Consider the following 15,000-nt stretch of genomic DNA (forward strand, 5'->3'; position numbering starts at 1 on the left):
CCAGCTAACCTGCCAGCTAACTAGCCAGCCAACCTGCCAGCTAACCTGCCTGCTAACCTGTCAGCTAACCTGCCAGCTAACTAGCCAGCCAGCCAGCTAACCTGCCAGCCAATCAACCAGCCAGCCAGCTAACCTGCCAGCTAACCAACCAGCCAGCCAGCTAACCAGCCAGCCAGCCAGCTTACCAACCAGCCAGCCAGCTAACCTGCCAGCTAACCAACCAGCCAGCCAGCTAACTAGCCAGCCAGCCAGCTAACCTGCCAGCCAATCAACCAGCCAGCCAGCTAACCTGCCAGCCAACCAACCAGCCAGCCAGCTAACCAGCCAGCCAGCCAGCTTACCAACCAGCCAGCCAGCTAACCTGCCAGCCAACCAACCAGCCAGCCAGCTAACCTGCCAGCCAATCAACCAGCCAGTCAGCTAACCTGCCGGCTAACCAACCAACCAGCCAGCTAACCTGCCAGCCAATCAACCAGCCAGCCAGCTAACCTGCCGGCTAACCAACCAACCAGCCAGCTAACCAACGGGCTAACCAACCAGCCAGCCAGCTAACCAACCAACCAACCAGCCAGCTAACCTGCCAGCTAACCAACCAACCAGCCAGCTAACCAACCATCCCGCCAGCTAACCAACCATCCAGCCAGCTAACCTGCCAACCAGCAAAAACTTTAGCCAGCTAACGTGCCAGCTAACCAACCAACCAGCCAGCTAACCAACCGGCTAACCAACCAGCCAGCCAGCTAACCAACCAACCAGCCAGCTAACCTGCCAGCTAACCAACCAACCAGCCAGCTAACCAACCATCCAGCCAGCTAACCAACCATCCAGCCAGCTAACGTGCCAGCTCACCAACCAACCAGCCAGCTGACCAACCGGCTAACCAGCCAGCCAGCCAGCTAACCAGCCAGCTAACCAACCATCCAGCCAGCTAACCTGCCAACCAGCAAAAACTTTAGCCAGCTAACGTGCCAGCTAACCAACCAACCAGCCAGCTGACCAACCGGCTAACCAGCCAGCTAACCAGCCAGCTAACCAACCAGCCAGCCAGCTAACCTGCCAACCAGCAAAAACTTCAACCAGGTAGCCAGCTTGCCATTGATTCGACCAGCCAGATAGCCAACCAGCCAGCCAGCCAATCAGCCAGTCATTCAGCTAGCCAGCCCACCATTCAACCAGGTAGTCAGCCAGCCATTCAACCAGGTAGTCAGCCAGCCATTCAACCAGGTAGTCAGCCAGCCATTCAACCAGGCAGTCAGCCAGCCATTCAACCAGGTAGTCAGCCAGCCATTCCACCAGGTAGTCAGCCAGCCATTCAACCAGGTAGTCAGCCAGCCATTCAACCAGGTAGTCAGCCAGCCATTCAACCAGGTAGTCAGCCAGCCATTCAACCAGGTAGTCAGCCAGCCATTCAACCAGGTAGTCAGCCAGCCATTCAACCAGGTAGTCAGCCAGCCATTCAACCAGGTAGTCAGCCAGCCATTCAACCAGGCAGTCAGCCAGCCATTCAACCAGGTAGTCAGCCAGCCATTCAACCAGGCAGTCAGCCAGCCATTCAACCAGGTAGTCAGCCAGCCATTCAACCAGGTAGTCAGCCAGCCATTCAACCAGGTAGTCAGCCAGCCATTCAACCAGGTAGTCAGCCAGCCATTCCACCAGGTAGTCAGCCAGCCATTCAGCCATCAAGGAGACAACAGCACGAGCGCTTTGGCCACGACCGGACCACAACCCCCCCCCCCCCGCCCACCCATCACCCCCACATCACCACCCATCACCCCCACCCCCACACTCACCCACCCCCACACACACCCACCCCCACACTCACCCACCACCACCACACACACCCACCACCACACTCACCCACCACCACCACACTCACCCAACCCCACACTCACCCACCCCCACACTCACCCACCACCACCACCACACTCACCCACCACCACCACCCCCACACTCACCCACCCCCACCACACTCACCAACCACCATCTCCACCACCACGCTCACCCACCACCCCCACACTCACCCACCACCACCACCCCCACACTCACCCACCCCCACCACACTCACCAACCACCATCTCCACCACCACGCTCACCCACCACCACCACACTCACCCACCACCACCACCCCCACACTCACCCACCGCCACCACACTCACCCACCACCACCACCACACTCACCCACCACCACCACCACACTCACCCACCACCACACTCACCCACCGCCACCACACTCACCCACCACCACCACCATACTCACCCACCACCATCTCCACCACCAACAACACTACAATCTAGCCTCCCTCACTCGTGCTGTTGGCGGTTGTCGTCACGGGCGTATACAGAGAGAGAGAGAGAGAGAGAGAGAGAGAGAGAGAGAGAGAGAGAGAGAGAGGGTGAGGAAGGGAGAAGGAGAGAGAGAGAGAGGGAGAAGGAGAGAGAGAGAGAGAGAGAGAGAGAGAGAGAGAGAGAGAGAGAGAGAGAGAGAGAGAAGAGGGTGAGGAAGGGAGAGAGAGAGAGAGAGAGAGAGAGAGAGAGAGAGAGAGAGAGAGAGAGAGAGAGAGAGAGAAGAGGGTGAGGAAGGGAGAGAGAGAGAGAGAGAGAGAGAGAGAGAGAGAGAGAGAGAGAGAGAGAGAGAGAGAGAAGAGGGTGAGGAAGGGAGAGAGAGAGAGAGAGAGAGAGAGTGGCGTAGGGGTTGAGGTCTGCTGGAACGTAAATTGGAAATACGCTCCGTGGAATGGCCGCACATCATTCCCCTGTGTGGGAAAGCTTGTGGGAAAGGTAACACCTTCCCCCATCCCATCCCATCCCATCCCATCCCCCATCCCATCCCCCATCCCATCCCATCCCGGAACACATTACCGTGTGACCCCCCCCCTCCCTCCCTCCCTCGGTGTTTATATAACGGGAACACATCATGTGTGACCCTCCCTCGGTGTTTATATAACGGGAACACATCATGTGTGACCCTCCCTCGGTGTTTATATAACGGGAACACATCATGTGTGACCCTCCCTCGGTGTTTATATAACGGGAACACATCATGTGTGACCCTCCCTCGGTGTTTATATAACGGGAACACATCATGTGTGACCCTCCCTCGGTGTTTATATAACGGGAACACATCATGTGTGACCCTCCCTCGGTGTTTATATAACGGGAACACATCATGTGTGACCCTCCCTCGGTGTTTATATAACGGGAACACATCATGTGTGACCCACCCCCGGTGTTTATATAACGGGAACACATCATGTGTGACCCCCGGTGTTTATATAACGTGAACACATCATGTGTGACCCCCGGTGTTTATATAACGTGAACACATCATGTGTGACCCCCGGTGTTTATATAACGGGAACACATCATGTGTGACCCTCCCTCGGTGTTTATATAACGGGAACACATCATGTGTGACCCTCCCTCGGTGTTTATATAACGGGAACACATCATGTGTGACCCCCGGTGTTTATATAACGGGAACACATCATGTGTGACCCTCCCTCGGTGTTTATATAACGGGAACACATCATGTGTGACCCCCCGTGTTTATATAACGGGAACACATCATGTGTGACCCTCCCTCGGTGTTTATATAACGGGAACTCATCATGTGTGACCCTCCCTCGGTGTTTATATAACGGGAACACATCATGTGTGACCCCCCCTCGGTGTTTATATAACGGGAACACATCATGTGTGACCCTCCCTCGGTGTTTATGTAACGGGAACAGATCGCATTCACGCGCCTCCGCCGCCCAGGCTCGAGCGCGGTTCGAATCCTGGTTGCGCGGCAGTCGGTCCACAGTCAACCCAGCTGTTCATCCATCTCTAAGGGTTTGGTTGATAAACTGGATACCTGGCTCAGGCTAGTGTATGTATACACAAGTGTATGTATACACTAGTGTATACATACATACATACATACATACACTAGTGTATACATACATACACTAGTGTATGTATACACTAGTGTATGTATACACCCACCCACCCACCCACCCACCCACCAGGCTGGGTGGGTGGGTGGCGGGGCGGGGTGGGTGTATTTTGTGAATTTCCAAACCTCAGTGATGGCATGAATAGCTTGGGGGTGGGTGGGTGGGTGGAGGTGAGTGCGTACAGTGGGTGGAGTGTATCGTCATGCGGGGGGGGGGTCATGGGTGGGCCCAGGGGATGGGGGTGACGGGTGGGCCTAGAGGGGCGATGGATAGGCCCAGGGGGGGGGGGGTGATGGGTGGACTCAGGGGGGAGACGGGTGGGCCTAGAGGGGCGATGGATAGGCCCAGGGGGGGGGTGATGGGTGGACTCAGGGGGGGAGACGGGTGGACTCAGGGGGGGAGACGGGTGGGCCCAGAGGGGGTGAGGGTGGGTCTAGAGGGGGTGAGGGTGGGCCCAGAGGGGCGACGGGTGGGCCCAGAGGGGGGTGAGGGTGATGGGTGGGTTCATGAGGGTGACGGGTGGGCCCAGGGTGGGCCCAGAGGGTGTTGTGCTCAGACCCAAGACGTGCACTGGTATTAACAAGTGACGTAGGCAGTGTGTGGTACGTGATGTTAACGTACGTACGTACGGACGAAACACTCTGGTAGACTGGGTGGGCCGCGGGGTGGGGAAGGGCGGCAGACTGGGTGGGTCTGAGGAAGGGCAGCAGACTGGGTGGGTCTAGAGAGGAAGGGCGGCAGACTGGGTGGGTCTGAGGAGGGGCGGCAGACTGGGTGGGTCTAGAGAGGAAGGGCGGCAGACTGGGTGGGTCTAGAGAGGAAGGGCGGCAGACTGGGTGGGTCTGAGGAGGGGCGGCAGACTGGGTGGGTCGAGAGGGAGGAAGGGCAGCAGACTGGGTGGGTCTGAGGAAGGGCGGCAGACTGGGTGGGTCTGAGGAAGGGCGGCAGACTGGGTGGGTCTAGAGAGGAAGGGCGGCAGACTGGGTGGGTCTGAGGAAGGGCAGCAGACTGGGTGGGTCTGAGGAAGGGCGGCAGACTGGGTGGGTCTGAGGAAGGGCGGCAGACTGGGTGGGTCTAGAGAGGAAGGGCGGCAGACTGGGTGGGTCTGAGGAGGGGCGGCAGACTGGGTGGGTCTAGAGAGGAAGGGCGGCAGACTGGGTGGGTCTGAGGAGGGGCGGCAGACTGGGTGGGTCTAGAGAGGAAGGGCGGCAGACTGGGTGGGTCTGAGGAGGGGCGGCAGACTGGGTGGGTCTGAGGAAGGGCGGCAGACTGGGTGGGTCTAGAGAGGAAGGGCAGCAGACTGGGTGGGTCTGAGGAAGGGCGGCAGACTGGGTGGGTCTGAGGAAGGGCGGCAGACTGGGTGGGTCTAGAGAGGAAGGGCGGCAGACTGGGTGGGTCTGAGGAGGGGCGGCAGACTGGGTGGGTCTAGAGAGGAAGGGCGGCAGACTGGGTGGGTCTAGAGAGGAAGGGCAGCAGACTGGGTGGGTCTGAGGAAGGGCGGCAGACTGGGTGGGTCGAGGGAGGAGCGGCAGACTGGGTGGGTCAGGGTACCGTGTGTGTGTGTGTGTGTGTGCGTGTGTGTGTGCAGACAGAGCCCCCACTGTGGTGGGCTGGCTCTACGTATAAGGCCACATCAGGGTGGCGCCAGCCCCTTGTTTACTCTAACTCCGTGGGCTGGGACCACCCCCACACACACCCCACACCCACCCACACACTAGCCCACCACCACCCACACCAGCCCACCACCACCACCACCACCACACCCACACAAGCATAAACCACCCCTTACCACCACCACCACAACCACCCCCACACACACTGTGGGGGCAGTGGTCAGCCGTGCTGTGGGGGAGAGTGAGGGCCATCCATGGCCCGGGCCGCTATGGACCATACCGGAACCCCACATGGCTGACGGTGAAATATATATATATATATATATATATATATATATATATATATATATATATATATATATATATATATATATATATATATATATGTGTGTGTGTGTGTGTGTGTGGGGAGAGAGAGGTGGGAGTGAATTACATGCCGGACGTACGGCCACACCCCACACACCCCACACCCCACACACACCCACACCCCACACACCCCACACCCCACACACCCCACACCCCACAAGCTCTCTACCGTCGCATCTTTACGTGAGAGAGAGAGAGAGAGAGAGAGAGAGAGAGAGAGAGAGAGAGAGAGAGAGAGAGAGAGAGAGAGAGAGAGATGCAGGGGGGTGGGTGGAGGGGGACACACACCCACCCGATGTGGCCCACTGGATCACACACACCCACACCCACACCCACCTACCCACCCCCACACCCCCACACCCCCTCCAGGCGTAAATCAACGCCTCTGACGTGCAGAAGCCAGCCAGCCACACAGCCCCACAGCCACATAGCCAGCCACACAGCCCCACAGCCACACAGCCAGCCTCACAACCACACAGCCCCACAGCCACACAGCCAGCCACACAGACACATAGCCACACAGCCAGCCCCACAGCCAGCCACACAGCCAGCCACACAGCCCCACAGACACACAGCCAGCCACACAGCCCCACAGACACACAGCCAGCCACACAGCCCCACAGACACACAGCCAGCCACACAGCCAGCCACACAGACACACAGCCAGCCACACAGCCAGCCACACAGACACACAGCCAGCCACACAGCCAGCCACACAGCCAGCCACACAGACACACAGCCAGCCACACAGACACACAGCCAGCCACACAGACACACAGCCACACAGACACACAGCATGACAGCCACACAGCCACACAACCACACAGCCAGGCAGCCCCACAGCCAGGCAGCCCCGCAGCCCCACAGCCACACAGCCACACAGCCAGCCACACAGCCACACTTGACCTTTTCCCCCAATTGCCCACAACGTGTCTTTTCAGTGCAATGATGATGGTGGTCGTCTTCTTCCGTGGAAATGGTAGTTAATGCCTAACGAGCACCCCCCCCCCCCTCTGAACTCACCCCCATTGTACTCTTGGGCACACTGGGGCTCCAGTTTGGTGCAGCTTCCCCATGTACTCCTGGAGTGTGGTACAGCTTCCCCATGTACTCCTGGAGTGTGGTACAGCTTCCCCATGTACTCCTGGAGTGTGGTGCAGCTTCCCCATGTACTCCTGGAGTGTGGTACAGCTTGCCCATGTACTCCTGGAGTGTGGTACAGCTTGCCCATGTACTCCTGGAGTGTGGTGCAGCTTCCCCATGTACTCCTGGAGTTTGGTACAGCTTCCCCATGTACTCCTGGAGTGTGGTACAGCTTGCCCATGTACTCCTGGAGTGTGGTGCAGCTTCCCCATGTACTCCTGGAGTGTGGTACAGCTTCCCCATGTACTCCTGGAGTGTGGTGCAGCTCCCCCATGTACTCCTGGAGTGTGGTACAGCTTCCCCATGTACTCCTGGAGTGTGGTACAGCTTCCCCATGTACTCCTGGAGTGTGGTACAGCTTCCCCATGTACTCCTGGAGTGTGGTACAGCTTGCCCATGTACTCCTGGAGTGTGGTACAGCTTGCCCATGTACTCCTGGAGTGTGGTACAGCTTCCCCATGTACTCCTGGAGTGTGGTACAGCTTCCCCATGTATTCCTGGAGTGTGGTACAGCTTCCCCATGTACTCCTGGAGTGTGGTGCAGCTTGCCCATGTACTCCTGGAGTTTGGTACAGCTTGCCCATGTACTCCTGGAGTGTGGTACAGCTTCCCCATGTACTCCTGGAGTGTGGTACAGCTTGCCCATGTACTCCTGGAGTGTGGTACAGCTTCCCCATGTACTCCTGGAGTGTGGTACAGCTTCCCCATGTATTCCTGGAGTGTGGTACAGCTTCCCCATGTACTCCTGGAGTGTGGTGCAGCTTGCCCATGTACTCCTGGAGTTTGGTACAGCTTGCCCATGTACTCCTGGAGTGTGGTACAGCTTCCCCATGTACTCCTGGAGTGTGGTGCAGCTTCCCCATGTACTCCTGGAGTGTGGTACAGCTTCCCCATGTACTCCTGGAGTGTGGTACAGCTTCCCCATGTACTCCTGGAGTGTGGTACAGCTTCCCCATGTACTCCTGGAGTTTGGTACAGCTTGCCTATGTACTCCTGGAGTTTGGTACAGCTTGCCCATGTACTCCTGGAGTGTGGTACAGCTTGCCCATGTACTCCTGGAGTGTGGTACAGCTTGCCCATGTACTCCTGGAGTGTGGTACAGCTTGCCCATGTACTCCTGGAGTTTGGTACAGCTTGCCCATGTACTCCTGGAGTGTGGTACAGCTTGCCCATGTACTCCTGGAGTGTGGTACAGCTTCCCCATGTACTCCTGGAGTGTGGTACAGCTTCCCCATGTACTCCTGGAGTGTGGTACAGCTTCCCCATGTACTCCTGGAGTGTGGTACAGCTTGCCCATGTACTCCTGGAGTGTGGTACAGCTTCCCCATGTACTCCTGGAGTTTGGTACAGCTTCCCCATGTACTCCTGGAGTGTGGTACAGCTTCCCCATGTACTCCTGGAGTGTGGTACAGCTTCCCCATGTACTCCTGGAGTGTGGTACAGCTTCCCCATGTACTCCTGGAGTGTGGTGCAGCTTCCCCATGTACTCCTGGAGTGTGGTACAGCTTCCCCATGTATTCCTGGAGTTTGGTACAGCTTCCCCATGTACTCCTGGTGTATCCAGATCTGCCAGTAGGGGCTCCCACAGTTTGGTACATAGCCGTGCTATTTGTATCAGCCAGGCACATGATCATGTTCAGTCCATTTCCTAGTGAAGTATATTTTGTCTCGAGATCCCTTTCCCCTTTCCCTCTTTCCCCTCCCTTTAGGGGATTGGACATCGCGCGTCGGATCCCCTTGGAACGATTCGAAGCCCCTTTCTCATTCACATGATGGGACGTACGCTGGGTACAGCAGCAGGGCAAGTGTCATCACTTCATATGGACAATGAAGACATAGACAGAAAGGAATGTATACAGAGGTCCAAGATTACCTGGAGGGGACTGGCGACGAATGCCTCTCGTGTCCTTGAGAGGAAGGTGCTAATGCCTCTCATGTCCTTGAGAGGAAGGTGCTAATGCCTCTCATGTCCTTGAGAGGAAGGTGCTAATGCCTCTCATGTCCGTGAGAGGAAGGTGCTAATGCCTCTCATGTCCTTGAGAGGAAGGTGCTAATGCCTCTCATGTCCTTGAGAGGAAGGCGCTAATGCCTCTCATGTCCTTGAGAGGAAGGTGCTAATGTCTCTCATGTCCTTGAGAGGAAGGCCCTAATGTCTCTCATGTCCGTGAGAGGAAGGTGCAAATGCCTCTCATGTTCTTGAGAGGAAGGTGCTAATGCCTCTCATGTCCTTGAGAGGAAGGTGCTAATGCCTCTCATGTCCGTGAGAGGAAGGTGCTAATGCCTCTCATGTTCTTGAGAGGAAGGTGCTAATGCCTCTCATGTCCTTGAGAGGAAGGTGCAAATGTCTCATGTCCGTGAGAGGAAGGTGCTAATGCCTCTCATGTCCGTGAGAGGAAGGTCCTAATGCCTCTGCAAAAGGGACATATATCATCAAAGGCCTCAACACTGGAGCACCATAGTCCAAGCCTACTTGGGCCAGAGTTCATTGAGTTTTGAATGGAGAAATAGCCTCTATAGTGAGACATTGGAGATGGCCAGTTTCCTCCTCCTCCTCCTCCTCCTCCTCCTCCTCCTCCTCCTCCTTCTCCTCCTCCTCCTCCTCCTCCTCCTCCTCCTCCTCCTCCTCCTCCTCCTCCTCCCTCTTCCTCCTCCTCCTCCTTCTCCTCCTCCTTCTCCTCCTCCTTCTCCTCCTCCTCCTTCTCCTTCTCCTCCTCCTCCTCCTCCTCCTCCTCCTCCTCCTCCTCTCCTTCTCTCCAACCTCACCTCCTCTCCTCCTCCTCATCCTCCCCTCCTCCTCGTCCTCCACCTGCTCCTATCTCCTTACCCCCCCCTCTCTCCTTCTCCTCCCCCCCTCCTCCTCCTCCTCCTCCTCCTCCTCATCCTCCTCCTCCTCCTCCTCCTCCTGTAATGCCTCGCACGTTAAGCTGTCCCTAATCAGCTTGGACTTCCCTGTCTCACGTCCCGTTTATATCGGGTCTCGATGCACGCGCGTGCGCGTCATCCTCGCAGCATGTACCACTCCTCTCTCCACCTCTCATCTAATCTATCCCTTCCTCCTCCACCACCTTCTAGGCGGACGTACTACCTCCTCACTATCTATTCCCTTCCTCCTCCACCATCTTTCTAGGCTGACACTGGTTCCTCTCTCTCAATCCTATCCCTTCCTCCTCCACCACCTTCTAGGCTGACACACTCCTCCTCATCTATCTATCCCTTCCTCCTCCACCATCTTCTAGGCTGACACTCCTCCTCATCTATCTATCCCTTCCTCCTCCACCATCTTCTAGGCTGACACTCCTCCTCATCTATCTATCCCTTCCTCCTCCACCATCTTCTAGGCTGACACTCCTCCTCATCTATCTATCCCTTCCTCCTCCACCATCTTCTAGGCTGACACTCCTCATCTATCTATCCCTTCCTCCTCCACCATCTTCTAGGCTGACACTCCTCCTCATCTATCTTTCCCTTCCTCCTCCACCATCTTCTAGGCTGACACTCCTCCTCATCTATCTATCCCTTCCTCTTCCACCATCTTCTAGGCTGACACTCCTCCTCATCTATCTATCCCTTCCTCCTCCACCACCTTCTAGGCTGACACTCCTCCTCATCTATCTATCCCTTCCTCTTCCACCATCTTCTAGGCTGACACTCCTCCTCATCTATCTATCCCTTCCTCCTCCACCACCTTCTAGGCTGACACTCCTCCTCCTCCATCTATCTATCCCCCCATCTATCTATAGGGACGTCACTCACTGTTACAGTCAGAATTTGGCGAATAGGGACGTCACTCACTGTTACAGTCAGCATTAGGCGAATAGGGACGTTACTTCTGTTACAGTCAGAATTTGGCGAATAGGGACGTGACTTCTGTTACAGTCAGAACTTGGCGAATAGGGACGTCACTCACTGTTACAGTCAGAACTTGGCGAATAGGGACGTCACTCACTGTTACAGTCAGAACTTGGCGAATAGGGACGTTACTTCTGTTACAGTCAGAATTTGGCGAATAGGGACGTGACTTCTGTTACAGTCAGAACTTGGCGAATAGGGACGTCACTCACTGTTACAGTCAGAACTTGGCGAATAGGGACGTTACTTCTGTTACAGTCAGAATTTGGCGAATAGGGACGTGACTTCTGTTACAGTCAGAACTTGGCGAATAGGGACGTCACTCACTGTTACAGTCAGCATTTGGCGAATAGGGACGTCACTCACTGTTACAGTCAGAATTTGGCGAATAGGGACGTCACTCACTGTTACAGTCAGAACTTGGCGAATAGGGACGTCACTCACTGTTACAGTCAGAATTTGGCGAATAGGGACGTCACTCACTGTTACAGTCAGCATTTGGCGAATAGGGACGTCACTCCTGTTACAGTCAGCATTTGGCGAATAGGGACGTCACTCACTGTTACAGTCAGAACTTGGCGAATAGGGACGTCACTCACTGTTACAGTCAGCATTTGGCGAATAGGGACGTCACTCACTGTTACAGTCAGAATTTGGCGAATAGGGACGTCACTCACTGTTACAGTCAGAATTTGGCGAATAGGGACGTCACTCACTGTTACAGTCAGAACTTGGCGAATAGGGACGTCACTCACTGTTACAGTCAGCATTAGGCGTGAGGTGTCAGATGCAAGGGCGGATCAGAAGGTGTCAGTCACACTGGCATTCAAAGGACGTATTCAGATATACCCTCACTGACTCCCTTCCTTTGGCTCTGGGAACTCCCATTCTACTTGTGGCTCTGGGAACTTCTTCCTTCGGCTCTGGGAACTCCCATTCTTCCTTCGGCTCTGGGAACTTCTCCCTTCGGCTCTGGGAACTCCCATTCTACCTGTGGCTCTGGGAACTTCTCCCTTCGGCTCTGGGAACTCCCATTCTTCCTTCGGCTCTAGGAACTCCCATTCTTCCTTCGGCTCTGGGAACTCCATTCTTCCTTTGGCTCTGGGAACTCCCATTCTTCCTTCGGCTCTGGGAACTCCCATTCTTCCTTCGGCTCTGGGAACTCCCATTCTTCCTTTGGCTCTGGGAACTCCCATTCTTCCTTCGGCTCTGGGAACTCCCATTCTTCCTTTGGCTCTGGGAACTCCCATTCTTCCTTTGGCTCTGGGAACTCCCATTCTTCCTTCGGCTCTGGGAACTCCCATTCTTCCTTTGGCTCTGGGAACTCCCATTCTTCCTTTGGCTCTGGGAACTCCCATTCTTCCTTTGGCTCTGGGAACTCCCATTCTTCATTCGGCTCTGGGAACTCCATTCTTCCTTTGGCTAGCTCTGGGAACTCCCATTCTTCCTTCTGCTCTGGGAACTCCATTCTTCCTTTGGCTCTGGGAACTCCATTCTTCCTTCGGCTCTGGGAACTTCTTCCTTTGGCTCTGGAAACTCCCATTCTACCTGTGGCTCTGGGAACTCCATTCTTCCTTCGGCTTTGGGAACTCCATTCTTCCTTCGGCTCTGGGAACTCCCATTCTTCCTTTGGCTCTGGGAACTCCCATTGTTCCTTTGGCTCTGGGAACTCCCATTGTTCCTTTGGCTGTGTGCCTCACCATCTCCGGGCTTCTGTGCCTCACCATCTGCGGGCTTCTGTGCCTCACCATCTCCGGGCTTCTGTGCCTCACCATCTGCGGGCTTCTGTGCCTCACCATCTCCGGGCTTCTGTGCCTCACCATATCCGGGCTTCTGTGCCTCACCATCTGCGGGCTTCTGTGCCTCACCATCTCCGGGCTTCTGTGCCTCACCATATCCGGGCTTCTGTGCCTCACCATCTCCGGGCTTCTGTGCCTCACCATCTCCGGGCTTCTGTGCCTCACCATCTGCGGGCTTCTGTGCCTCACCATCTGCGGGCTTCTGTGCCTCACCATCTCCGGGCTTCTGTGCCTCACCATATCCGGGCTTCTGTGCCTCACCATCTCCGGGCTTCTGTGCCTCACCATCTGCGGGCTTCTGTGCCTCACCATCTCCGGGCTTCTGTGCCTCACCATATCCGGGCTTCTGTGCCTCACCATCTCCGGGCTTCTGTGCCTCACCATCTCCGGGCTTCTGTGCCTCACCATCTCCGGGCTTCTGTGCCTCACCATCTCCGGGCTTCTGTGCCTCACCATCTCCGGGCTTCTGTGCCTCACCATCTCCGGGCTTCTGTGCCTCACCATATCCGGGCTTCTGTGCCTCACCATCTGCGGGCTTCTGTGCCTCACCATCTCCGGGCTTCTGTGCCTCACCATATCCGGGCTTCTGTGCCTCACCATCTCCGGGCTTCTGTGCCTCACCATCTCCGGGCTTCTGTGCCTCACCATCTCCGGGCTTCTGTGCCTCACCATATCCGGGCTTCTGTGCCTCACCATCTCCGGGCTTCTGTGCCTCACCATATCCGGGCTTCTGTGCCTCACCATATCCGGGCTTCTGTGCCTCACCATCTGCAGGCTTCTGTGCCTCACCATCTCCGGGCTTCTGTGCCTCACCATATCCGGGCTTCTGTGCCTCACCATATCCGGGCTTCTGTGCCTCACCATCTGCAGGCTTCTGTGCCTCACCATCTCCGGGCTTCTGTGCCTCACCATCTCCAGGCTTCTGTGCCTCACCATCTCCAGGCTTCTGTGCCTCACCATATCCGGGCTTCTGTGCCTCACCATCTGCAGGCTTCTGTGCCTCACCATCTCCAGGCTTCTGTGCCTCACCATCTCCAGGCTTCTGTGCCTCACCATCTCCAGGCTTCTGTGCCTCACCATCTCCGGGCTTCTGTGCCTCACCATCTGCAGGCTTCTGTGCCTCACCATCTCCGGGCTTCTGTGCCTCACCATATCCGGGCTTCTGTGCCTCACCATATCCGGGCTTCTGTGCCTCACCATCTGCAGGCTTCTGTGCCTCACCATCTCCGGGCTTCTGTGCCTCACCATATCCGGGCTTCTGTGCCTCACCATATCCGGGCTTCTGTGCCTCACCATCTCCGGGCTTCTGTGCCTCACCATATCCGGGCTTCTGTGCCTCACCATATCCGGGCTTCTGTGCCTCACCATCTGCAGGCTTCTGTGCCTCACCATCTCCGGGCTTCTGTGCCTCACCATCTCCGGGCTTCTGTGCCTCACCATATCCGGGCTTCTGTGCCTCACCATCTCCGGGCTTCTGTGCCTCACCATATCCGGGCTTCTGTGCCTCATCATCTCCGGGCTTCTGTGCCTCACCATCTCCGGGCTTCTGTGCCTCACCATCTCCGGGCTTCTGTGCCTCACCATCTCCGGGCTTCTGTGCCTCATCATCTCCGGGCTTCTGTGCCTCACCATCTCCGGGCTTCTGTGCCTCACCATATCCGGGCTTCTGTGCCTCTGTATCCTCCTCGCTGATGCTCTCGTGGACACACCCTCGTTTGACAGTCGTTCTCCCAAGGGGCCTCCAAAAAGCTACACCACTCCCAGGGGCCTCCAAAAAGCTACACCACTCCCAGGGGGCCCCCAGAAAGCTATACCACTCCTAGGGGCCTCCAAAAAGCGACACCACTCCCAGGGGCCTCCAAAAAGCTACACCACGTCCCAGGGGCCTCCAAAAAGCTACACCACGTCCCAGGGGCCTCCAAAAAGCTACACCACTCCCAGGGGCCTCCAAAAAGCTACACCACTCCCAGGGGCCTCCAAAAAGCTACATCACGTCCCAGGGGCCTCCAAAAAGCTACACCACTCCCAGGGGCCTCCAAAAAGCTACACCACTCCCAGGGGCCTCCAAAAAGCTACACCACGTCCCAGGGGCCTCCAGAAAGCTATACCACTCCCAGGGGCCTCCAGAAAGCTACACCACTCCCAGGGGCCTCCAGAAAGCTACACTACGTCCTAGGGGCCTCCAAAAAGCTACACCACTCCCAGGGGCCTCCAGAAAGCTACACCACGTCCTAGGGGCCTCCAAAAAGCTACATCACTCACTGGGGCCTCCAGAAAGCTTGACTGCATAAA

At 56.4% G+C, this 15,000-nt stretch overlaps 2 protein-coding genes across 6 annotated transcripts in view; one reads left to right on the forward strand and one right to left on the reverse strand.

Annotated features, from left to right (window-relative positions):
* The window catches only part of LOC139757564 (activated Cdc42 kinase-like), a 206,216-nt gene that overhangs the window by 35,438 nt on the left and 155,778 nt on the right, over positions 1-15,000 (forward strand). The gene's annotated exons all lie outside the window — the stretch shown is intronic.
* LOC139757500 (uncharacterized) lies at positions 141-7,675 on the reverse strand. Its single transcript, XM_071678014.1, is given in 8 exon segments — positions 141-393; positions 542-649; positions 702-765; positions 882-933; positions 982-1,048; positions 3,811-3,814; positions 6,609-6,879; positions 7,541-7,675. Coding segments are annotated over 8 exon segments (954 nt in total).

This window comes from Panulirus ornatus, chromosome 27 (genome assembly GCF_036320965.1).
Source record: "Panulirus ornatus isolate Po-2019 chromosome 27, ASM3632096v1, whole genome shotgun sequence".
Classification (NCBI taxonomy): Eukaryota; Metazoa; Arthropoda; class Malacostraca; order Decapoda; family Palinuridae; genus Panulirus; species Panulirus ornatus.